The following is a 26,683-nucleotide window of genomic DNA, read 5'->3' as shown; positions in this document are numbered from 1 at the left end:
TTTACAGAAACTCAACCAACTGTACCTATAAAGCATGTCAATATTATAGTATATACATTATACCTTAATAAAACTATTAAAAAGATGTTTAGCCTGTAAGTAGAAATTTGAGGCTCATCCCCATCTAGATGACTCTAGCTGTAAAAGTAGAGATGACACAGGAAAGTCTGCTGAAAAGGAAAGCAGAAGAAACTGTTTTATACAGATCCCTGTAGGATAGCAGTATTCAGACGATGCAGCAAAAAAAGAAAATGTGGCTACAGAAGTAGAATAACAATGAAAGGAATATAGCGTCTCACTAGCAAATAAGCTGGTTAAAAATGTATCCAAAAAAATAAAAGCTAAAAAAAAAAAGTATCAAATGCTACTGATGGATCGAAGGAGGAAAAAGACTGAAAGGTATTCAGTGGTCACACAAGACCTTAGCATGAGTGGTTTTTGAGCAGCAGGGAGGTTCCAAGTCAGTCTGGAGTAGCCTGCAAACTGAGTGAGAGGTAACAGAATGAAGACAGGAAGTATGGGAGGCTGTTTCCAAAAGTTTATCTGGAAATGGAAGGAGCAGATGAAGCAGAAACTGACAGGAGAGAGGGAATTGAGAGATTTTTGTTTTAACAGAAGATTCAATAGCATATTTCAACGGAACCAGGAGGGTGGAACAGAGGGTGAAAGGATTCTTCATGCTTTAGAATAGAGGAAAGTGCAGTATAAACGTAAGTGAATTCATAGGTTTCAAGGCATTAAGGGAACGCTTGTGTGGCAACCTCTGTTTTCTCTGTAGGAAGCATGGCCATGAAAGGAAGAGCAGGAGTCTTCATACCGAGGGTTTGAAGGAAGCAGTAGTTTAAGGACCTGGAATGAGGTTAGTGATCATGGCTTTATGGTGGCACTTATCTGCCCAGTTGTGTGATGCTCTCTAGGATTAGTCAACAGCCAAAGAACACAAGAGGAGGTGGACAGTTGGACTCACTGAGGGACGAGAACAAGTGTGTTCAGAGTGGTGGTGACAGCAATTGAAGTGAGAGATCATGGATGCGGGCAAAAATGAAGACATTGTGGGCTAACAGACATTTTTCTCACTTGAGTTCTTAGAAGCAGGTAGTTTATTTAAGAGGGATCTCAAGAAATAGGAATAACGGGGTGGGGAGAATAAGTCAGGAAACAAGAAATAGATCATAAAAAAGGCACATTTTTAGCTGCTTATCATTGTAGGCAACTGAGGCTGAGTCTTGCTGGGGACCCCTGAGGGGTTGACACATTAATTTACTGACTCCTGTTAGTCTTTGGTAGAGGATTACTTCAAGGGGTCTTAAATCCCCCGACCCCCTTATATGTTGACAGCATCTAGGAGTCCATAGGAACTTAAGTCAGCTTCAGCTGAGAGCTGAGCCCAGGGCATGTGGTACAAGGTAAATTATAGCAAGTGAATGAAATCCCCATGAAATTAAAGTAACTGAGCAAATAACTTGGGATGATAGGAGGAGCTCTTTGGCTGTGTGAAATTTACATTTGTCCTGTTGGCTGTTGATTTGTCATTAACAAAAGGCGATGAGAACGTGCCAACTTGCAGAGTTACTTCTAGAATTAACATGGGCCCTTTCTATGTAAAGTGTTTGGCACAGAGCCTGGCAAATAGTAAAGCACATAGAATGGAAGCTAGTGCAATATTGCTACTATCTATTAAAATATCAGTAGCATTAATAACTATCTGCATTGTGGATAATAACAGATTAATTCAAACTCTAAGAGAGCTTCACTACTTACTGCAATTTTGTTTCAAAGTACATTAAGTTTTGGTATCATTTTTTTTCAATTTTTAGATTGAATTATAGTTAATTTACAAAATTATGTTAGCTTCAGATGTATAGCAAAGTGATTCAGTTATGGGTGTGTGTGTGTGTGTGTGTGTATTGAAGTAAAAGTTGCTCAGTTGTATCCGACTCTTTGTGACCCCCTGGTCTATACAGTCCATGGAATTCTCCAGGCCAGAATACTGGAGTAGGCAGCCTTTCCCTTCTCCAGGGGATCTTCTCAACCCAGGGATTGAAACCAGGTCTCCCGCATTGCAGGCAGATGGATTCTTTACCGGCTGAACCACCAGGGAAGCCCAGTGTGTGTGTGTGGGTGGGTGGGAGTGTATTCGGAAGCCCTTAGTGTGTGTGTGTGTATTTGGGTGCCCAAAAAGTTCCTTCAAGTTTTAAGTGAAAATAAAAGACCCATTTTTCATTTTCACCAAGAACTTTACTGAACAGTGTAAACTGCTTTGTTCTGCTGCCTTCTTCCGTTTTTCAGGCAACTTCATAATTCTTTCTTCCCAAAACTTCTTATCTTTTTGAGAAAAAATCTGTTATAGATGTTTTACAGAAGCCTTTCCAGGGAATTGAATTTTTTCCATAAGAGAATCTTGTAAAGACTGAAATAAATGAACATTCAAAGGTGCAGTGTCTGTTGAATACAGTGGATGAGTCAGAACTTCCACCAAGCTGTAACCATTTTTACTGCTCATCAGAGAGACATGAGGTCTTGCATAATCCAGATGGAAGATTATGCATTTTCTGTTGACTAATTCTGGACGCGTTTTGTCAAGTGTTGCTTTCGGTTGGTCTAATTGGGAGCAGTACTTCTTGGAATTAAACTTTTAGTTTTCTGGAGGGAGCCCATAATAGAGAACTCCCTTCTAATCCCATCTTATACACACCATCACCTTCTTTGGATGAAGACCAGCCTTTGGTGTGGTTGGTGGTGATTTATTTCACTTTCCCTGTGATCTCTTCAGTTCCATATTATTGTACAGTATCCACTTTTCATTGCCCATCACAGTTTGTTTTTAAAATGGAATATTTTCTTTATATTTCAGCAGAGAACCACATGGAGAAATATGATCAAGAAGGTTCCTTTTCCCCCTTTACTTATGTGGAACCCAAAATGGATAACATAACCAAGCTGGTGTAAATTACTTTCAGCATTTTATTTGGCTATCTTGAGTATGCCAACTGTCTCCCACATATGTCTGCATTGATTGTTCTCAAGTCTTGATATGTTCACAGTCAGCTGCAATTGGTCTCCCTGACCTTGGCGCATCATCCAGTGGGGAATTGCCAGCACAAATTTGCAAACCACTTTTGATGCATTTGTTTAGTCACAGCACCATCTCCATACACTGCACAATTTTTTTTTTTGCATTTCAGTTGCATTCTTACCTTTCTCGAAATAATAAAGCATAGTATGCCAGAATGTTGCTTTTTTTCCTTCCATCTTCAGTATTAAAATGGCTACACAAAAATTCACCAATTTTGGTAAGTTTTTTTTTTTTATATATATATATATTTTCTTTTTTTTCTCCATTTATTTTTATTAGTTGGAGGCTAATTACTTTACATCATTGCAGTAGTTTTTGTCATACATTGAAATGAATTAGCCATGGATTTACATGTATTCCCCATCCCGGTCCCCCCTCCCACCTCCCTCTCCACCCGATCCCTCTGGGTCTTCCCAGTGCACCAGGCCCAAGCACTTGTCTCATGCACCCAACCCCATTTGAATCAGTTCTAATGAGATGGATGAAACTGGAGCCCATTATACAGAGCGAAGTAAGCCAGAAAGATAAAGACCATTACAGTATACTGACACATATATATGGAATTTAGAAAGATGGTAACGATAACCCTATATGCAAAACAGAAAAAGAGACTCAGATGTATAGAACAGACTTGTGGACTCTGGGAGAAGGCGAGGGTGGGATGTTTCAAGAGAACAGCACTGAAACATGGTAAGTTATTTTTAAAAGGCACACTGATATGACAACTGTCACAATACAATCTAACAAAATTGTTTTGAATTAAGTTAAAGACAACCAAGTGCTACTTAGTTCAGTTGCTCAGACACGTCTGACTCTTTGTGACCCCATGGAATACAGCACGCCAGGCTTCCCTGTCCATCACCAACTCCCAGAGCTTGCTCAAACTCACGTCCATTGAGTCGGTGATGCCATCCAACCATCTCATCCCTGTCGTCCCCTTCTCCTCCTGCCCTCAATCTTTTCCTAGCATCAGGGTCTTTTTCAATGAGTCGGTTCTTCCCATCAGGTGGCCAAAGTATTGGAGTTTCAGCTTCAGCATCAGTCCTTCCAATGAATATTCAGAACTGATTTCCTTTAGGATGGACTGGTTGGATCTCCTTGCAGTTCAAGGGACTCTCAAGAGTCTTCTCCAACACCACAGTTCAGAAGTGTCTATTCTTCAGCACTCAGCTTTCTCTATGGTCCAACTCTCACATACATACATGACTGCTGGAAAAACCAGAGCTTTGACTATGTGGACCTTTGTTGGGAAAGTAATATCTCTGCTTTTTAATATGTTGTCTAGGCTTAGTTGGTAAAGAATCCGCCCGCAATGCAGGAGACCCCGGTTCAATTACTGGGTCAGAAAGATCCTCTGGAGAAGGGATAGGCTACCCACTCCAGTATTCTGGCCTGGAGAATTCCATGGACTGCACAGTCCATGGGGTCGCAAAGAGTTGTACATGACTGAGCAACTTTCACTTCACTTTGCTTTCTTCCAAGGAGGAAGTATCTTTTAATTTCTTGGCTGCAGTCACCATCTGCAGTGATTTTGGAGCCTAAGAAAATAAAGTCTGTCACTGTTTCCATTGTTTCCCCATCTATTTGCAATGAAGTGCCATGATCTTAGGTTTTTGACTGTTGAGTTTTAAGCCAGCTTTTTCATTCTCCTCTTTCACTTTCATCAAGAGGTTCTTTAGTTCCTCTTCACTTTCTGTCATAAGGGTGGTGTCATCTGCATATCTGAGGTTATCGATATTTCTCCCGGCAACCTTTATTACAGCTTGTGCTTCCTCCAGCCCAGAATTTGTATGATGTGCTCTGCATGCAAGTTAAATAAGCAGGTGACAGTATACAGCCTTGGCGTACTCCTTTCCGAATTTGGAACCAGTCCGTTGTTCCATGTCCGGTTCTAGCTGTTGCTTCTCGACATGCATACAGATTTCTCAGGAGACACATAAGGTGGTCTGGTATTCCCACCTCTTGAAGAATTTTCCACAGTTTGTTTTGATATACACAGTCAAAGGATTTGGTGTAATCAATAAAGCAGAAGTAGATGTTTTTTCCTGGAGTTCTGTTGCTTTTTTGGTGATCCAGTGGATGTTGGAAATTTGATCTCTGGTTCCTCTGCCTATTCTAAATCCAGCTTGAACCTCTGCAAGTTAACAGTTCACATATTGTTGAAGCCTGGCTTAGAGAATTTTGAGCATTACTTTGCTAGCGTGTGGGATGAGTGCAGCTGTGCCGCAGTTTGAACATTCTTCGGCATTGCATCTTACGGAAAAACCAAATGAAGTCTTTGGCCAATCAAATTTCATTTGGTTTTATATATATATGATATATATATATTGGGTTGACAAAAAGAATATTATATATACATATGTGTGTGTGTGTGTGTGTGTGTGTGTGTGTGTATATATATATATGTATCCTTTTTCAGAGTCTTTTCCAAGTTTTTACAAGGTATTGAATATAGTTTTATGTTCTATACAGTAGGTCCTTGTTGTTTGTCTCTTTATATGTAGTGAGTTTGTACATGTTAATCCCAAACTCCTAATTTATCCCTCGCTGTCCTTTCTCCTCTGGTAACCATAAGTTTATTTTCTATAATAGTGAGTCTAATTCTGTTTTGTACATAAGTTCATTTGCATCATTTTTAAAGATTCCACACGTAGGTGATATATGATATTTGTCTTTGACTTAATTCACTTAATATGATAATCTCTAGGTCCATCCATGTTGCTGCAAAAGATATTATTTCATAAATTTTGGTATAGTTTTGAAAATAGTTTCGTCAAAGAATGGGTATTGGAAAAATTTTAATGTAATCTAACTTTCATTTATCTTCTTTCCTTTGGTTGGGATCATATTTAAGTTTTGTCAGACTAGAATGATTTATTGTATTTTCAAAGAAATCTCCCGAGATGTTCTGTTGGTTTTGTTCTTGAATCTTTTCTGCTTTTGAACTTATCTAAACACTGAGAAAAAATATATAAATGGAACTGCTGTCTAACAACCTCTGATGTCAAATAAGTTTTCTTTAATTCTAGCTCATTAAAGCCACAGTTTTGTTTTCACTCATTTTCTTCTCAATGGAGGAAAAAAGGAACAGCTGGTTACTATTGTCAACTTTCTTTTGTTTGGGATTTATTAAGTATGCAATTCTTGAATATCTTTTTTTTTTTCTGTCTGGATGTAGAACTCCCACTGCTTTCAAAGAATGATAGAATTTGCAATAAAGAAGCTTTAGAGCTCACTTAGTCCCAATATATAACCTGTTGAATTAGTACCTGTTAAAATATTCACAATTGTCATTTAGCGTTTCTTTTGTATTCCTTGTGGGTAGTTGCCTGATGTATCCTTTGCTCAACTTCCAGTTGGTATATTATTGTTTTTCTTATGAATTATAAAACCTCTGTGTACTAATGATGTTAAACTTTAAGCCATCATATGAGGCTTTTTCCATTTTTCCCATTTTGTCATTTACCCTTTAGTTTATATTTTTGCCTTACAAGGTTGTAATTAATATTTTGTAAAATACATTATTTTTTCTTATGAATGTCTTCTTTTGTCTCTACACCTAGACACCTTACTCACCATGAGCTCACTTATATTTCCTTCTGCTCCTTTAATATTTTTGTTTTAAGTGGGCTCTCTGACCCATCCAGAATTAACTTTAATGCAAGTTTGCACAGTTACTCCTAATCAAGTCCATGGTGTTTATTATAGCATATTGTTTCAGTCTACTGTAACATTTCATGTCATGAATCTGTTTTATATATACATATATATTCATAATACATATCAATAGCTCTCAGGTGGAAACAATTTCACCATCCATGTGAAATTTGGCAATATCTGGAGACATTTTTATGTCAAGACTGAGGACAGAGAGGGTGTAGAAGAGACTGGCTACTGGCTTCTAGTGAAAGGAGGCCAGGATGATGCTAAACATACTGTAATGTACAGGACAGCCCCCACAAGGAAGAATTGTTAATAATGCCAAATTAAGAGAACTTGATAAGAGGGAGGAGAGGAGAGAGACCTTTGCCAGTTCCAAGCTCAGTAGTGATGTTACCTGGCTGATGCCTGTGGGAGGCACTGTCAGAGACTTTGCCTCCTGCTGTGCAGAAACCCAGATTTCTACGTTGTATTTTCAGTTTTCCCTGGGCTGTTTGAAAACGAATGGGTTTATTAGTTTTAGAGCACAGGCTGTGGAGCCTGGGCTGAATTGGGATCCTGCCCCTTTTAAGTTGTGTGACCTTGGGCAAGTTACTTAACCTCTGTGTTTTCAGTTCCTTTATCTGTAAAATGAGGGTAGCAGTTGTATCTGTACTCTAGATTGTCATGGAATTGCAGGATGCTTAAAGCAGTGCTTGGCACTTAGTAAACATTATAGAAACGTTGGTAGCAATGATAATAGTCAAGTAAATGACTTTTTTTGAACCTTACTTGATCACAGTGGCCCCCTAAGTATAACTATATACTTAGTTTTTACATTAAAAATAATACTTTAAAAATTGATTGCCAGTTTTTGCCACTGATTAATCTGAAGGACTTCCCTCGTGGCTCAGACGGTAGAGTGTCTGCCTACAACACGGGAGACCCAGGTTCGATCCCTGGGTCGGGAAGATCTCCTGGAAAAGGAACTGGCAACCCACTCCAGTACTCTTGCCTGGAAAATTCCATGGACGGAGGAGCCTGGTAGGCTACAGTCCATGGGGTCGCAAAGAGTCGGACATGACTGAGCGACTTCAATGTCATGTCATGTCAATCTGAAGTGGCACATTTCTTCTTTAGCTGTCTGCCATATCTCTTGTCCTCTTCCCATGCAATGTAAACCCCATCAGAATATCAACTCTGTTCTCTATATTATTGTTCATATTATTATTATCATTAAACTTTTACTACTGTCAAGTTGAAGGTTTTCTCATAGACACTTATCTCTTTAGTATATAGAGTTGCTTATGTTTTCTATCAGAGCCTTTAATTTTAAATAAAGACTGTATTTATTTTTTAGTTGCATCTGTAAGTTGATGATTATATCTATGGAATTATATTTGTCTTCTAGTGTCAAAAATTTCAATTTATTAACTTATACTGAAAACATTTTATATCAATATGTAGACATGTGGTGTTTTGGATCCTCTTACTAAATATTTTCTTCTGGGTATTTCTGAAGCTCTTAATTCCCATTTTATTTTTTGTCATATATGCCACTCTCTGGATTAGCATAGTCCAGTGGAATTTTCTATGGTGATGTAAGTATTTTAACCTGCACAGTCCAATATAGTCAGCACTACTGAGCACTTGAAATGTGGCTAGGGTAACTGAAAAACTGAATTTTAAATTTTATTAAATAGCCATGTGTGGCCAGCGGCTACCATCCTGGAGAAACCACTCTATAGGCATCTCTTTACCCTCCATTTCCATTTCAGCATCTTCAGTTTCATTCTAACTTAACCCTATTTCACTGACTGTGTCTGTGTGGCCTTTTGTTTACCTTATATATAATATGTATTTCTTATATTCCAAGTATAACCAAATTATTTTGTGCTTCATTTATTGCATTTTCAATGTGGTAATCATGCATAGTCTTAGATGATTGTTCAGTGGTCGAACATCTTCCCCTTCTTCACTTCTTGGTCTTTGGTCTAATAAATCAACAAAAGACAAATTAACAGGAGAAAAAGTTTTAGTACAAGAGCCCTATAAAAATATGACACCTAAAGTTTAGCTGAGGTTTATCTGCCCTGAGAGCTAAGGAGTGCGATGGGCCAGGCTTCAGAGAGAAGACCACTCACAGGATGAGAAGGGCATGTGTGTGGTAATCAGATGTTTGCCTGCCATGCAGGTAAGTTTTTGGATAAAAGGTGAGCTCTGGTAGGAGCTCCCTTTCTGGGCCAAGCCCCCTATTAAATTCTTTTAGGCAATTAAGGGAGAGAACAAAGCTGTTCCTGAGAGTTGTTGTGTCTTAATTGCCTTTAGCATGAAACAGTCCACATACCCAAGTGGCACATTTTGGGGTGGCGTTTGCTATCGCCGCTTAATTGGGACTGCACCTGTGTATTTCTACTTGTAGAATATTTAAAATATTATATCTTAAAATCAAGTGCTTGCTTTTTTAATTGAAGTAGAATCGATTTTTAGTATTACATTAGTTTCAGGTGTTCAACATAGTGATTCAGTATTTTTTTAGAGTATACTCCATTTAAGGTTACTACAAAATAATGCCTATGTATTCTTTTCTGTATAATATATTCTTGTAATTTATTTATTCTATTCTAAGAGGTAGTTTGTACCTCTTAATCTCATATCTCTATCGCGCCCTTTCCCCGCTCCACTGGTAACCATTAGTTTGCTTTCTATCTTTACGAATCTGTTTCTATTTTTTTATATTCATTCGATTTATGTTTTAGAATCCACATGTAAGTGACAACAGAGAGTATTTGTCTTTTGTCTGACTTATTTCACTAAGCATAGTGCCCTCAAGATCTCTACATATTGTTGCAAATAGCAGAATGTCATTCTTTTTATGGCTGAATAGTATTCCATTGTGTGTGTGGTCTGTGTGTCTGTGTGTGTGCACCACATCCTCTTTATCTATTTGTCTGTTCATGGACACTTAGATTGCTTCCATATCTTGGCCATTGTAAATAATAATGTGAACATTGGGGTACATGATACATTCTCAAATTAGTGTTCTTGTTTTCTTTGGATAGATGCCCAGTAGTGGAATTTCTGGGTCATATGGTAGTTTTATTTTTAGTTTTTTTTAATAACATCTATACTGTTTTTCACAGTGACTACACAAATTTGCATTCTCCCCAACAATGTAAAACAGCTCTTTTTTCTACAAATCCTTGCCAATATTTATCATTTGGGGTCTGTTAAATGATAACTATTCTCACAGGTGTGAGGTGATATCTTATTGTATTTTTGACTGTCATTTTTCTGAAGATTACAGTATTAAGAATTCTTTTTTCTTGACTGATACATATCTGTTTGTCTTTGGAAAAATGTTCACTCTTCTGTCCATTTTCAATTAAATTGTTCATTTTGGTTTTTTTTTTTGTTTTTTTTTGCTGTTGAGTTATATGAACTGTTTATGTATTTTGGATATTAACCCATTATCGGTCATATCGTTTTCCCCATTCATTAAGCTGTCTTTTTGCTTTTGTTGCTGTGCAAAAGTTTTTATGTGTAATTAGTTCCAATTAGTTCACTTTCTGCTTTTGTTTCCTTTGCCTTAGGAGACAGATCCGTGCAAACTTTGCTATTATTTATGTCAGTGTTCTATGTTTTCTTCTAGAATTTCATGGTTTCCAGACTTACATTTAGGCTTTATTTTTTTTTTCCATTTATTTTTATTAGTTGGAGGCTAATTACTTTACATCATTGCAGTAGTTTTTGTCATACATTGAAATGAATTAGCCATGGATTTACATGTATTCCCCATCCCAGTCCCCCTTCCCACCTCCCTCTCCACCCGATCCCTCTGGGTCTTCCCAGTGCACCAGGCCCGAGCACTTGTCTCATGCAGCCAACCTGGGCTGGTGATCTGTTTCACCCTAGATAATATACATGTTTCAATGCTGTTCTCTTGAAGCATCCCACCCTCGCCTTCTCCCAGAGTCCGCAAGTCTGTTCTATACATCTGAGTCTCTTTTTCTGTTTTGCATATAGGGTTATCGTTATCATCTTTCTAAATTCCATATATATGTGTTAGTATACTGTAATGGTCTTTATCTTTCTGGCTTACTTCTCTCTGTATAATGGGCTCCAGTTTCATCCATCTCATTAGAACTGATTCAAATGAATTCTTTTTAATGGCTGAGTAATATTCCATATGTACCACAGCTTCCTCATCCATTCGTCTGCTGATGGGCATCTAGCTTGCTTCCATGTCCTGGCTATTATAAACAGTGCTGCGATGAACATTGGGGTGCACGTGTCTCTTTCAGATCTGGTTTCCTTGGTGTGTATGCCCAGAAGTGGGATTGCTGGGTCATATGGCAGTTCTATTTCCAGCTTTTTAAGAAATCTCCACACTGTTTTCCATAGTGGCTGTATTAGTTTGCATTCCCACCAACAGTGTAAGAGGGTTCCCTTTTCTCCACACCCTCTCCAGCATTTATTGCTTGTAGACATTTGGATAGCAGCCATCCTGACTGGTGTATAATGGTACCTCATTGTGGTTTTGATTTGCATTTCTCTGATAATGAGTGATGTTGAGCATCTTTTCATGTGTTTGTTAGCCATCTGTATGTCTTCCTTGGAGAAATGTCTGTTTAGTTCTTTGGCCCATTTTTTGATTGGGTCATTTATACAGTAAAGTTGCAGGATATAAAATTAACACACAGAAATCTCTTGCATTCCTATACACTAACAATGAGAAAACAGAAAGAGAAATTAAGGAAACAATACCATTCACCATTGCAACAAAAAGAATAAAATACTTAGGAGTATATCTACCTAAAGAAACAAAAGACCTATACGTAGAAAACTATAAAACACTGATGAAAGAAATCAAAGAGGACACAAACAGATGGAGAAATATACCGTGTTCACGGATTGGAAGAATCAATATTGTCAAAATGGCTATACTACCCAAAGCAATCTATAAATTCAATGCAATCCCTATCAAACTACCAACGGTATTTTTCACAGAACTAGAACAAATAATTTCACAATTTGTATGGAAATACTAAAAACCTCGAATAGTCAAAGTAATCCTGAGAAAGAAGAATGGAACTGGAGGAATCAATCTGCTTGACTTCAGGCTCTACTACAAAGCCACAGTCATCAAGACAGTATGGTACTGGCACAAAGACAGAAATATAGATCAATGGAACAGAATAGAAAGCCCAGAGATAAATCCACGAACCTATGGTCACCTTATCTTCGACAAAGGAGGCAAGGATATACAATGGAAAAAAGATAACCTCTTTAACAAGTGGTGCTGGGAAAACTGGTCAACCACCTGTAAAAGAATGAAACTAGAACACTTTCTAACACCATCCACAAAAATAAACTCAAAATGGATTAAAGATCTAAATGTAAGACCAGAAACTATCAAACTCCTAGAGGAGAACATAGGCAAAACACTCTCTGACATAAATCACAGCAGGATCCTCTATGACCCACATCCCAGAATTTTAGAAATAAAAGCAAAAATAAACAAATGGGACCAACCCATTTTTCTAATAGTTCATTAATGTATAGAAATGAAGCAGATTTCTGTATATTAATTTTGTATCTTGCACTTTTATTGAATTTATTGATGAGCTCTAGTAGATTTTCGATGATGGCTTTAGGGTTTTCTGTGTATAGTATTTTGAATTTATATAATATGAGAAAATGTCCTAACTTTATCCTTTTACATATCCAGTTTACTGAGCACCACTTACTGAAGAGACTGTCTTTTCTCCATTATATATCCCTGCCTCCTTTGTCAGAGAGTAATTGAGCATAGGTTTATGGATTTATTTTTGGGCTTTCTTTCCTGTTTCATTTCTCTCTATGTCTGTCTTTTGTGCCAGTGCCATGCTGTTTTGATTATTGTAGATTTGTAGAATAGTCTGAAGTCAGGGAATGCGATACCTATAGCTTTTTTTTTTTTTCCCCAAGATTTCTTTGGCAATTTGGGGTCATTTCAGATTCTATATAAATTTGAGGGTTAGATCTTCTAGTCTGGAAAATTTGGTCTTCTTGTCATAGGTATTAGTGTATAGAAATGCAGCAGATTTCTGTATATTAATTTTGTATCCTTCAATTTTACTGAATTCAGTGATGAACTCTAGTAGATTTTTGGCTGTGTCTTTAGGGCTTTCTATGTATAGTATCATATATGTGCAAAAGTGACAGTTTTACTTCTTCCTTTCTAATTTGGATGATTTTATTTATTTTTCTGTCTGATTGCTATGGGTAGGACTTCTAATATTATTTGACTTTAATGCTGATAAAAGACATCCTTGACGTGTTTCTGATCTTGGAGAAAATGTTTTCAGCTTTTCCCTATTGATTATGGTGTGAACTGTGGGCCTATTATATATGGCTTTCATTATGTTGAAGTATGTTCCCTCACTACCCACTTTGTGGAGAGTTTTTGTCATAAATGGATGTTGAATTTTGAAAAATCTTTTCTGTATCTCTTGAGATGATTATATGACTTCTATTTTTCACTTTGTTATTGTGGTGTATCGTACTGACTTGCAAATATTGAACTATTCTTGTGTCCCTGGGATAAATTCCACTTGATCATGATATATGCTCCTTTTGATCTATTTTTGGATGCAGTTTGCTATTTTATTAATGATTTTAGCATCAGTGACATTAGTATATAGTTTTTTCTTTTTTGTGATATTTTTGTCTAGTGATGCTAGATTTGTGGAATGAGTTTGGGAGCTTTCCTTCCTCTAAATTTTTTAAAATAATTTGAAAAGGATAGATATTAACTCTTCTCAAAATCATTGGTAGAATTCACCTGTGAAGCTATTTGGTCCTTGACTTGAGTTTTGTTTTGTTACTGATTCAGTTTCTTTACTGGTAATTAGTCTGTTCATATTAGTATTTCTTCCTGGTTGAGAGATTATACATTTCTCAGAATTTGTCCATTTCTTCTAGCTTTTCCATCTTATTGGCATATAGTTGTTCAGAGCGATTTTTTATTGTCCTTTGTATTTCAGTGGTGTTGGTTGTAACCTCTCCTTTTCCATTTCTGATTTTATTGATTTAGACTCCTCTTCCCTTTTTTTGTGATGAGTATGGCCAAAGGTTTATCAATTTTATTTATCTTTTCAAAGAACCAGCTGTGATTTCATTGATTTTTCTATTATTTTATATTGTTTGTCTTTATTTCATTTATTTCTTCTCTGATCTTTATGGTTTATTTTTTTTTCTAGTAATTTTGGATTCTGGTCATTTTTCTTTTTTCAGTTCCTTTAGATATAAGGTTAGATTGGTTATTTGAGATTTTTCTGGTTTCCTGAAGTAGTCTTGCATATCACTATAAACTTCACTCTTAGAACTGCTTTTGCTTCATCCCATAGGTTTTTGAATTACTGTGTTTTCATTTTTTTCCATTTAATTTTTGATTTATTCTCAGATTTATTCAGGGATTCATTGGTTGTTTAGTAGCATATTGTTTAGCCTCCATGTGTTTGTAGGGTTTTTTTGAATTTTTTTCTTGCAGTTGATTGCTAATCTTAGACTATTCTTGTCAGAAAAGATGACTGATATAATTTCAGTCTTCTTAAAATTGAGACTTGTTTTGTGGCCTAGAATGTGATTTATCCTGGAGAATGTTTCATGTGCACTTGAAAATAATATACATTCCTTTGTTTTTGACTGAAGTGTTGATATATTTAACTCATCTGATCTAATATGTTACTTAAGGCCTCATTGATGTTCTGTGTGAATGATCTGCCCGTTGATGTATGTGGGATGGCAATGTCCCTCTACTATTATTGTGTTGGTTACGATTCTTCACTGTCTGTTAACACTTGTTTTATGTATAGAAGTGTTACTGTGTTGAGTTCATATATATTTACAATTGTTATATCTTTTTAGATTGAGCCCTTGGTCATTAAGTAATGATCTTTGTCTCTTGTTTGCAGTTTTAAAATCTATTGTGTATAAAAAATTATTGCTACTCCAGCTTTCCTTTTTGTTAATTTAAGTGTAGTTGATTTACAATATTTTATTAGTTTCAGGTGTAATACGTTAAAAGTGAAAGTGAAGTTGCTCAGCCGTGTCCGACTCTTTGCAACCCCATGGACTGTAGCCCACCAGGCTCCTCCATCCATGGGATTCTCCAGGCAAGAATACTGGAGTGGATTGCCATTTCTTTCTCCAGGGGATCTTCCCACCCCAGGGATCAAATCCATGTCTCCCACGTTGCAGGCAGATGCTTTAACCTCTGAACCACCAGGGAAGCCCAGTGATTCAGTATTTTTGCAGATGATTTTCTCTTCAAAGTTATCACAAAATAATGGCTATATTTCCCTGTACTGTACACTACATTCATGTTGCTTTTCTATTTTACCCATAGTGATTTATATCTCTTGCAACTGGCCAGCAGAGCCAGGTCCTGGGGTCTCTAGGTGCAGAGCCCAGGGGTTCCAGAGCTGCTTTGGGACCACTGGTAGAAGAACCCGATTCCTGACATAGCTAGCTGCAGAGTCTGTGGTGTTCTGAAGCTTGTTTCAGCCTAGTGATGAGTGATGTCAGGTCCCAGGACAGCTGGCTGAATGGCCCAAGGTGTCTCAAAGCTCATGTTGGTCATCTGTTGAGTGGAGTTGAATCCCAGGGTGTCCTGTAACTGGTGCCTGCCTACTGGTAGGGGAGACTGGCACTGAATCTAGAGCAGGCTGGATGGTAGGCCCAGGCCATAGGTCTCTGGCTACAGGGGCCTGGACATCCCAGGTCCAGTGTGTGCACACTAGTGTGTGAACTGAATCCTCAGTCCCCTGGTCGGCAGAGATGTATCCAGGGGCATCTGTGGGCTCAGGTTAAGACCAGGGAGTCTTATTTTCCTTCCCCATCACCTGTCCCTCTCTACTCTGCCTTTTGACTTTAGTTCCTCACTGCTTCTCTCTTTGGTTCTATAAAAGAACCTGGCATTCAGACCCTAACAGATGGTTATTGTGCGACATTAGTCTGCCGTCTTCTCAGACAGTTTTCTGAATCCAGTCTTATCCTTGGCTTGACAACAACAACAATAAAATCCAGGGAGTCTTAAGGCAGTCTGCTTCCTTATGAGCTCTGTCCTCACCCAATTAGTTGTTTGTTCTAAGACATCCCAGCACTGGCATCTACAGGTTGTCGAGTTAGTGCAGTCTGGGTTCTAGGGCTGATAAGCCAGAGAGGATTCCAGAGCTTTACTTGTCAGCCCCAGTGTCCACACGGTAGAATGAGCTGCCCATCATGGCTGCTGCCAGCGTCTGTGTCCCCAGGGTGAGGTCTGCCTGCCTCCTTATTCTCTGAGAGACTCCCCAAGATCAGCAGGTGGGTCTGCTTCAGGCTCCTTTCAAATTACTGCTTCTATCCTGGGTGCTAGATCATGTGAGTCTTTGTGGGTGCCCTTTAAGTGCAGAGTCTATTTCCCACAGCCCTGTGGGTCTCCTGAAAGTGATCCCACTAGCCTTCAAAGCCAAATATTTTAGGGGCTCATCTTTCAGGTGCAGGATCCCAGGGCTTGGATCCCTTGCCTCTTAGGAGAACTTCTGCAATTGTAACTATTCTCCCCTTTGTGGGTTGCCCACCTCGGGTATAAGATTTGACTGTACATCATCTCCCTTCTCCATTCCACCTACCTGTCATTGTGATTCTCTCTTTATATCTCTAGTTGTAGAAGAGCCCTTCTGTTAGTTTTCACTGGTAGGTGTTCTATAAATAGTTGTGATTCTGGTGTATCTAGGGAAGCAAGTAAGTTCAAGGTCTTCCTGCTTCACCATCTTGGCCCAGGAAGTGCTTGCTTTTCTTTTCTTGCAGATAAAAATAATAATGTTTATTGTCTTAAAAAACAAAGAGTAGCAGAATATATAAAGAAGAGAATAAAAATAACCCTAGTGGCACAAAGCAGAGATAACTATTAATATTACTGCTACTGCTACTATTACTGCTTTACACACAGAGAGTAATGTGTGATGCACTTAGGGATGAATGGGTTCTCTCTACACACAGCATATTCTCCTATTTTAAAACACTTTACAAATTATACTCATGATACATGTTTATTTTAAGAATTGAAAAACATCGAATATACTGAAGAAAATAAAATTGTCCATAGTCATAGAATGCATAGATTATTTACTTTTATTTTTCTGATTTGTTTTCTTTCATTAGTTCTTCTGAGACTCAGGTAGATTTAGACACAGGTAGACAGGTGGATGATTAGGTAGACAGACTTATATTTTTTTTTGTTTTAATTATGCCATGGATATGCAGCATGCATGCTCATCCACTCAGTTGTGTCTGACTCTCTGTGACCCCGTGGACTGTAGCCTGCCAGGCTCCTCTGTCCATGGGATTTTCCAGGCAAAAACACTGGAAAGTGAAGTCGCTCAGTCGTGTCCGACTCTTTGCAACCCCATGGACTAATGTAGCCTACCAGGCTCCTCCGTCCATGGGATTCCCCAGGCAAGAATACTGGAGTGGGTTGCCATTTCCTTCTCCAGGGTATCTTCCCAACCCACAGATCAAACCCAGGTCTCCCGCATTGTAAGCAGATGCTTTAACCTAGTGGGTTGCTATTTCCTCCAACAGGCAATATTCCCAACCTAGAGATTAAACCCACATCTCTTGCATCTGCTGCATTGGCAGGCAAATTCTTTACCACTGTGCCACCTGGAAAGCCCACCATAGATATGCAGGGTATACCAATAAAAGCATACACCTTTCAGACAGTAATCAAACAAAAATACAGGCAACTATGAGATGTGTCATCAACAATGTTATTAGTGGCCCTTATGAACACTTGTAGCTTTACAGTAATAAAAACAGGTATTCATTCACTAAATTTGTTAAACAATTGTATCTTTTTATATCATGAGAGCTTTCCTATAGTATAAACTAAAATTCATAAACATGATTGTAATGGTTGGAGCATATTCCGTTATATCTCTATGCTGTAATTTAGCCAGTTCCCTATTACTGGACATTTAGAATGTTTCTCTTTTTACTACTATGAATAGCACTACGCTGTACATCTTAGTGCTAAAACTATTCATCTCTGTTTATTTTCTTGGGATTCATTCTTAGCAGTGAAATCACTGGTCCCAGTGAAATGAATATATTTAAGACCCTTATTATATATTACCAAATTGCCCTCCAGAAAGTTCTTTGTTGCTTGTAGGAAAAAAATAAAATAATCCTTGTTCTATTTATACACTTTAATCATTTTTATACAGCTTTTCTTTGAACCCTTAAACTTCTTTTTGGTTTTAGGACTCAGAATTGTTTTTTAATAAATGTTTCTTTCAAGGGATTAGCAAAGTAATCATGTTGTTATAAATACCCAAACAATGTAACTCTTTTATTTTCTCTTAGTAAAGATCTGCAGATATAACATTTTTCACTGTATAAATTGTTTCTTTCTAGGGTGAACCAGGAGAGAAAGGAGATCCAGGTTTGTCAGGCGTTAATGGACAAGATGTAAGCCTTTCTTTTTTCTAACATAGTGTTTACATTTGGCCACTGAAATATGGTTATTGTCTAATGCTACTGAGACTTGACTATGCTTGGAAGAACTAGCTACAATTACTCAATTACTGCGAAGTAAGAATCAAGGTAGTTGTTTTGTGTGTGTGTGTGGCTCAGTAGAGGCCTAGTTTTTTTGTTTTTGTTTCTGTTTTGAAGGCCACTGACTTTATTGGTTTAAAAAGCTTTACAAGGACATTGACTCTTCTGCCAAAAAGCGGGCAAATAGCATAAAACAGACCAGGGAATGGGGGGAGGATCGTGTGATTGTTGGTCAATTTCTGGTGCTAAAGAAAATTGAAGACCTTTTCCGGGAATGACTGAAGGACACTGCTTGCCAGTGCCAAGCAGGCCCAATATTTCTACTGTCGAAACTACCAGGTAGTTCCCTGGTTTTATATACCTCCTATTATATTCATTCTTCACGGTCTTTTCTGCCTTGATATTCTGGCTTCCAGTTCTCTCTCTCCTTTCTGGGTCTTTTTACTTTTTACATATATGCTGCTGTGACCTGTGTTATGAGCCAGGCTTACCCCCAGTCTCGATCTGCTGAGGGGTCTGCCGAAGTCGTATCTCAGGGATGAAAAGGAAAAGGGAGGGGACCCTGTATATCTGTGTCACTCCCCCTCCATTGCACCTGTTCCCCAAGCTCAGGGCTCCTGTCCCAGGTAACGTCAAGTCCTCCCTCCTGCCCCCTCCCCCAAGGCAATTATCCCCCCAGAACTTTACTTGTGTTCTTACAATGGAATTTGGAGGGTAGATAAAATCTGGGTTTTCCTCTAAATGTAGATTACTCTCCTTTCAGGCCATAAGATTCACCATTTACAGTAGATATACTCCTTATTAAGGCAAGTGTCCACAAGGAGAATTATTTTTTCCCATGGTTTCCCTCCTTCACCTCATAAAAAATGTTTTAAGAAGGTTCTGAAGGGTCATACTACTTACTTTTTGGACAGAGGAATAAGGAATAAGCTAGATCGGGTTCCCTAATGCCCAGATGTTGTAAAATCCATCTGGTCTGCAGCACAGTGGGAAGGGAGGCTGAACACTGTAGTCCTGGGGCTTGTGAACAAAGTAAGACCTGGAGGGTTTGTTGTTGGGTTCCTAATTCATGTCTGTTCTTTGCGACCCTATGGCCTGCAGCAGGCCGGGCTTCCCTGTCCTTCACTGTCTCCCAGAGTTCGCTGAAGTTCATGTCTGGTGAGTCAGTGATGCCATCCAACCATCTCATCCTCTGTCGTCCCCTTCTCCTTTGGCCTTCAATCTTTCCTAGCATCAGGGTCTTTTCCAATGAGTCAACTCTTCACATCAGGTGGCCCTAATTGGAGCTTCAGCTTCAGCACCAGTCCTTCCACTGAATATTCAAGGTTAATTTCCTTTAAGATTGACTGGTTAAATCTCCTGCTGTCAAGGGACTCTCAAGAGTCTTCTCCAGCACCAGAATTCAAAAGCATCAATTCTTCAGTGCTCAGCCTTTTTTATGGTACAGCTCTCACACATCCATACATGACTCCTGGAAATACCATGCCTTTGACTATAAAGACCTTTGTCAGCAAAGTGATGTCTCTGCTTTTTAATACTCTGTCTCGATTTATCATAGTTTTCCTTCCCCTGGAGGGGGAGGGGTCCAAAGAGAAGTATCCCAGAAGCTAACCCTACTAATTCACCCAAGCTTGAGGCTCTAGCCCCCACAGCTTTCTTCTCTTACTTCCTAAGAAGCCCTATCTGCACCTTTAACATGACACGCTTCTTGTTCCTATCTTCTTAGAAAGGATTTTTCTCCACCAGAGAGAGGGAGTTAGAAACCAGTGTCTTGGAGCTAGGGGAGTCTGCATCTTCTCTGCCTCCTCACAGGACAATAGGGTACTGAATTGGCCCGTACAGGTAATAGAGCTACTACTTCCCCACTACCCTGTCACTGGAGATACCTGGAGTAGTGGTCAGAGTTCTTCGGTGGGAAGCAGAGCTCAATGTGTGTCCCAGTTCTGTCACTTGTTGAGAAAATCACTTCTGAGAACCTGTTGGGTTCTGAAGTCCCCATCACTGCAATGTCCTTTCATCCAATGCAAAGAGATCATTAAGATTGATTAGGATTAGAGTTTGAAAGTATGATGAAATTTGAAGCCTTCATTCAGGCTTTTGGAACTCTAGTTGCTTGCAGGGAAAACACAGTGAGAGTCCAGCTGGAGTTGGGCATGGACAGTGCTCTGTGGGTGGAGATACGCCCTTGCTCCTCTGAAGGGGGGCGTGTGGCTCATGCTGTGTCTACATGAAGACTGCTTTTGCAGTGTGTTCTATAAAATGGACAGAACTGAAGCTTTTGCCTGTGACTCTGTTCTTTCTATCATATTCTTTATGACCATTTCTTGGAATTCCTAGTGTTAGTAAATGTTTGGAGTAAGTAGTAGTTATTTGCTAAATTTTCATATTAAAAATTAAGAGATTATTATAATCGTCTAAAATACAAGGAATTAGAACCTAAACCAGGAAAACAGATTGAAGAGAGTGCACAGTGATATTACAGAGGTTAAATATATGCAATTTAGTGTTTGATTGTGGCAAAAACATAAAAAGTAGCCCAAGGTTTTGACCATTCATTATGTAAGGATGTTATCTTCTGATAAGTGTAGGTTGTTGAGAGAGATTAACTCCAGTTGCAAAAAGTAACCAAGCTACATGTATGGTGACTCCCTGGGAGAGAGGAGCAAAACAAAGATTTCTAGAAGTTTGTTCAGATAGCATTAGAGAGAAATAGAGAAAGAATTTATCCAGACACTCAAATAAAACTCTGAGAAGGTTTGAGGGGGGATGCAGCCTGACGTTAACTTAGAGATTTGGAAATTTTTCCTTTGGGGTCAGAAAGTAAGGTGATTTGACTTTTCAGAATTAATCAGTTGTCCACACATTATTTGCCTGCTTTCTACTTGCTCAGATCTAAAACTGTCTTGCTGAGAGCGCTCCCAGCTCTGACAATGATCTGGGAAGAGTCCTTCACATAGCCCCACCCATAAGCATGTTATTCCTTCAGCACTATCACTGCCTCTTATAGCTCATTAGGGACATTATAAAGCATGACAAAGCACATTTTCTCACTTGGTTACTTAATTAACATGTCGTTGATATCATTTTCTTTTCCTTAATTTTGCGAAAGGTATTCAGGAGTCATGACTAAGGAGGAATAAGAAAAAGTAATGACAGTTCTCTTTTTCCCTTCTATTTTAAAAAAAGTACTTTGCTATTGTTCAATTACTCAGAATGTCCAGCTCTTTGCTATCCCATGGAAAAGAGATCCCATGGCAAAACATCAGGCTTCCCTGTCCTTCACTATCTCCTAGAGTTTGCTGAAACATGTCCATGGAGTTGGTGATGCCATCCAGCCATCTCATTCTCTGTCACCCCCTTCTCTTCCTGCCCTCAACTTTTCCCAGCATCAGGGTCTTTTCCAATGTGTTGGCCCTTTGCATTAAGTGGCCAAAATATTGGAGCTTCAGCTTCAACACCAGTCTTTCCAATGAATACTCAGGGTTGATTTCCTTTAGGATTGACTGGTTTGATCTCTTTGGTATCCAAGGGACTCTCAAGAGCCTTCTCCAACGCCACTGTTCAAAAGCATCAATTCTTCAGCGCTCAGCTTTCTTTATAGTCCAACTCTCACATCCATACATGACTACTGGAAAAAACATAGCTTTGATTATACAGACCTTTGTCAGCGAAGTGGTATCTCTGCTATTTAATACACTATCTAGCTGTGCCATAGCTTTACTTCCAAGTAGCAAGTGTCTTTTAATTTCATAGTTGCAGTCACCATCCAGTGATTTTGGAGCCCCCCAAAATAAAGTCTGTCACTGTTTCCACTATTTCCCCATCTATTTGCCATGAAGTGGTGGGACTGGTTGCCATGTTCTTAGTTTTTTGAATATTGAGTAGGGATAAAGAATCATATGCTGTTATTTATTCCACTGGTGGTGGTGGTGGTTTTAAATATTTTGCCATTCTTCAAAAACTGGTTTCATGAGGAATTTTAAATTCAATCCTTACCTCAACATTATGGGCTAGAAAGTGCAGGCGGTGAGAGTATCCCTGTTTTTAGAGTAAGAAACAGAGCTTAAGAAAGTAAGAAATTTTCTTTCAGAAAATGGTGAGGTGAGTCTTAATCCCTTGTTTGACCAAAAAGTCTATTTCCCCACTTAGTCACACCACATTTCTCATTGTCTGTTTTTCAATGCTAAAATAAACTGACTCCACAAACCAAAATCACTCAGCATTTATGACAGTTCACTCTGCCTTTCAGTAAGTGTAGGTGCACATTCTTAGGGAATGAAGGGCATTATAATAGCTCTCTCAGTCTGTACTGAAGTCAAGCCATGATGGGGATCATAATTTCAGGAATATTCTGTTGGAGCACAGACTGAATAACCTCAATACGTCAGCTCGCTGCAGCTACTTAACACCTCAGAGAAAATTAAAAGAAATTAATATTCCCATGAAATGAATTCAGGGTCTTTTTATGGTCTTTATTCTTATATATTAAACATATATTGATATAAATGTACCTTTTGGTAATAATTTCTTCTGTGCCAGCTTTAACACATAGTGGACAAGCTCACTTTGGAAAATGTAAACCTCCTTTAGTTTACATCCTTCCCTCCTTTAAAGGGAAGTATGCAGCAGTTCAGCTTTCTTAATGGGACACTCTTGCATTTTGGTCAAGATGGTACTCTGCCTCATGGGGCTGTCTTGCAAGAGCAGAATGTATAGCATCCTTCGTGCTCAGCAGTAACAACTCTTAATCATTAGGGCAAAAAAACTGCTTTGATATCTTACTCAATGCACTCTTGACTCTGTGTGTGTGTGTGTCTGTGTGTGTGTGTGTGTGTAAGAACTTTGATCCTCATGGCACTGGGGTATTGGACTCATATTTACCTTATAGTTTAAATAATGCATATCGCACATATTGCAATTGTCAAAATTTTGAGTTGCTAGAATTTAGCCTTCAAAATATAAGACCTCGACTTTTCACACCTTACAGTTTGTAATTAAATGATTTTGACTGTGACCTACCATGAGATATGTTCAACATTGGCATCTGAGAACACACTTGAGGGAGCATCTCATAAAGTTAATGTGATCATTGAAACCAACAATCTGGGCTCACATTCCAGCTCTGCCACTGCCCACCCGGTGTACTAATTAGCACATTACTTATTCTCTATGTGTCTATTTCTTCATTTTCACAATGGAATGATAGTATTAAGAGCACTTAACTCATAGTCTTTTTTTTTTTAGGGCTAAAGGGGTCATCAAACATAAAGCATTTAAGTTAGAGTCTTGCATACAGAAGAGCTATATGAACATTTGCTAGTATTAGAAACTGGGTTAGAAAACATGTTTTCTCTAGTAGATATAAATAGATCTTTTAATTTATTTTTTGTGGACTTATGTAATCTTGGAAAAGTGAATTTCAATCATTCAGTTTAGTCTCTTCCTCTGCAACTTTATTATTGTCTTTCAAACAAGTCTTATCAGAATTTTAGCATCTGATGTTTCTAAAATTGTCGCGTTAATCTCCTTCCACCAATGCAATCTGTATACTGAATACAAAAATGTTGGAATCACAAAGCTGCAATACTGGCTGCTGACAGCTGGTGCCATTGCTAGGGAGAAAGAAGCAGTCAATAGAGGATGGGGAAAATGATGAATAGATGGGTAAATCTTTTTAACAAATACCATTACTTTGTATCAAATGATCTTTAAAGATGCTGCATACTGTTAGTAAGTAGCTTTTCCAATGAAAATTAATTCATAGTCTACGTGCTTTTATAACTAGTTGCAATACTGTCCTTCAGCTTTCATCCTGCATTTAAAATTTTTGTTGAAATATGGTTGATTTGCAGTTCTGTGTCAGTTTTAGGTATCCAGTGATTCAGATATACATTATTTCTTAGATTAATTTCCATTATAGGTTGTCACAAGATACTGAGTGGAGTTCCCCGTGCTATACAGTAGGCCCTTGTTGATTATCTATTTCATATATTTAATCCCAAACTTCTAATTCATCCCTCCACCCCTTCTCCCTGGTAACCATGTTTGTTTTCTATGTCTGTGTGTCTCTGAATCTGTGTGAATCTGTGTGAATCTGTGTGTCTCTGAATCTGTCTCTTGTTTTGTAAGTAAGTTCATCTTGCATTTGGATAAGAGTACCTGTCTCTCATAACATACAGAGCCCACTACTGTGCTTTTGAGCATCTTTGTGTACAAACATTTTATAGCAAACAGTGGTAATAGATGCCTCTCTTATTCATTATTAAATTCAGAGTCTGATGCATTATATTCTGTATGCTTTATGGTGAGTGCTATGTCTTTTTTTCTCCAGTGCTGAATAGCCATTGATAGCAACACTAGCGTCACATGGGGAGAAAAATTACACTTGAGAAAAGCATTACTGATCTGCTTCTTAGAGCCTGTTATGATGCCATGACCTTAACAGCATGGTACATGAGCTCCATGGATGCACTTCAGTGGCCAGTGACAAAAGTAGAGGCTTGATGAGTGCAGTACTTCCCAATTGCATTTTATTCTATGTGAGTGAAAGGACAGCTGTCGCATGTCCATCAAACTGGCTACAAAACTGGACAGAACAATTAAGTATCCCTTGGAATTCAGCTTGAAAAGCACAAGCAACATTTATCAAGTACCTTAGATGTGTCAAGTATTTTTAAACATATGAGTGTCAGAACAACTTTTCAAGACAGATATTATCTTTTATTGAGGTATAGTTGATTCACAATGTTCTATTAATTACTGCTGTACAAAGTGACTCAGTTATATGCATATATGCATTCATATATATATATATATATTCTTTTCCATTATGGTTTATCATAAAAATACAGTTCTCTGTGCTATATAGTAAAACCTTGGTTTTTAATCCATTTTGTATATAAAAAGCTTATGTCTGCTAACCCCGCCCTCCTCCAGCCCCCTCTCCACTGGCCACCACCAGTGTGTTCTCTGTGTCTGTGATTCTGTTTCCCAGGTAGGTTTATTTGTGTCATATTTTAGGTTTCACAGATAAATGACATCATATGGTAGTGGGCTTTCTGGTTTGGACTGAACTTCACTCAGTGTGACAGTCTCTGTGTCCATCCATGTTGCTGCACATGGCCTTATTTCATTCTTTTTTATGACTGAGGAGTCTTCCATTACATAGATGTGCCACATCTTCATTCATTCATCTGTTGATGGACATTTAGGTTGTTTCCATAAAGACAATGATTACTTATACCTATTTTATAGGGAAACTTAATTAACTTACTTGAGAAAAATGCATGAATCCTTTATTGACTCTTCTGAACTCGACATGTCTGAAGTCATGAGCATCTTCTAGAGAATTAGGCATCTCTGGGACCTGCCCCCTGCACGCCTGCTGGCACATTTACCACGGTCCTCAGAGTTAACGTCAGCCTGTGGCTGGTTGCTCTATTACTGCACCTTGTCCCTGACCATAGATGATTGAACCAGGGATAGTTCAGGTACTTGCTTGACATGTCGGCACATAAGTCCCTTCTCCAGAAGTTGCAATTACAGTTAGTCTGTCAGGTAGGAGTGTTGAAAATTTTTAATGTATTAGTTTATACTTCAAACAGTATTTTTCTAACGTGTAACATATATGATGCTTGTGAATCGTAGAATGTACTCAGAACTCAACATAATGCCATGCCCACTCCAGAGTTAATCATTTTCCTGAATATTGTGTTTCATATTCCTTCCCATTATTAAAAACAATGTCTTCCTACTCATCTGTTCATGGTAATACAGGTTTCTGTCTTGCATGTGTATAGATGTTCCATATCTGTTGCAGAAATGAATATTCACTGTCTTTCTCAGCTATTTCTTTCTTCATGTTTGTTTTTTTCTCCCCCTCTGGATGATGTTCTACCAGTAGGAAGAGAAAAGACCCCTCTTTAGTACACTTCCCAGCTTAGTAAACAGCCCAGCCTCCTAGCCAGTCACTGAAGCTAAGTACAAATCAGCCTTGGGCCCTTCTTTCCCAGGGCCCACCTCCAGCATTTGTAAATCCGTTCTCACTTCTGGCCATCTTTTTCTCTTGCCTGCAAAGCTGTGAGAGCCCCTTTCTGCTTCTGCTCTTGCTGCCTGCAATCTATTTTCATGTTGTAGTCAAAACTCTCTTTTTCTAGAAACACCATCAAACCCTAAATGGCTTCCCCTTGCCCTTAGATCAAAACCCTGCCTTCTCTCCACAGTTTACAGTTCTCTATGTGCCATGACCCCTGACTACCCTTGAGTTCACATCCCACTCCTCGCCTCCTCACTTGCTCATGACACTCCTTCCATCCAGGGGCTGTTGTGCTTGCTGGCCCCTTACCCCTCCCCCAGCACTGTTTCCCAGGCTCAGTGCAAGGCTGG

General features: G+C 38.6%; 1 protein-coding gene across 1 annotated transcript in view; it reads left to right on the top strand.

Annotated features, from left to right (window-relative positions):
* The window catches only part of COL19A1 (collagen type XIX alpha 1 chain), a 424,857-nt gene that overhangs the window by 164,065 nt on the left and 234,109 nt on the right, over positions 1-26,683 (top strand). Inside the window, exon 11 of the mRNA XM_070450224.1 lies at positions 18,158-18,211. Within this exon, the coding sequence (XP_070306325.1) occupies positions 18,158-18,211 (54 nt within the window). The remainder of the gene's footprint in view (positions 1-18,157; positions 18,212-26,683) is intronic.

This window comes from Odocoileus virginianus, chromosome 19 (genome assembly GCF_023699985.2).
Source record: "Odocoileus virginianus isolate 20LAN1187 ecotype Illinois chromosome 19, Ovbor_1.2, whole genome shotgun sequence".
Classification (NCBI taxonomy): domain Eukaryota; kingdom Metazoa; phylum Chordata; class Mammalia; order Artiodactyla; family Cervidae; genus Odocoileus; species Odocoileus virginianus.
The sequence above is the reverse complement of the archived record's forward strand: the minus strand, read 5'-3'. Positions and strand labels throughout refer to the sequence as shown.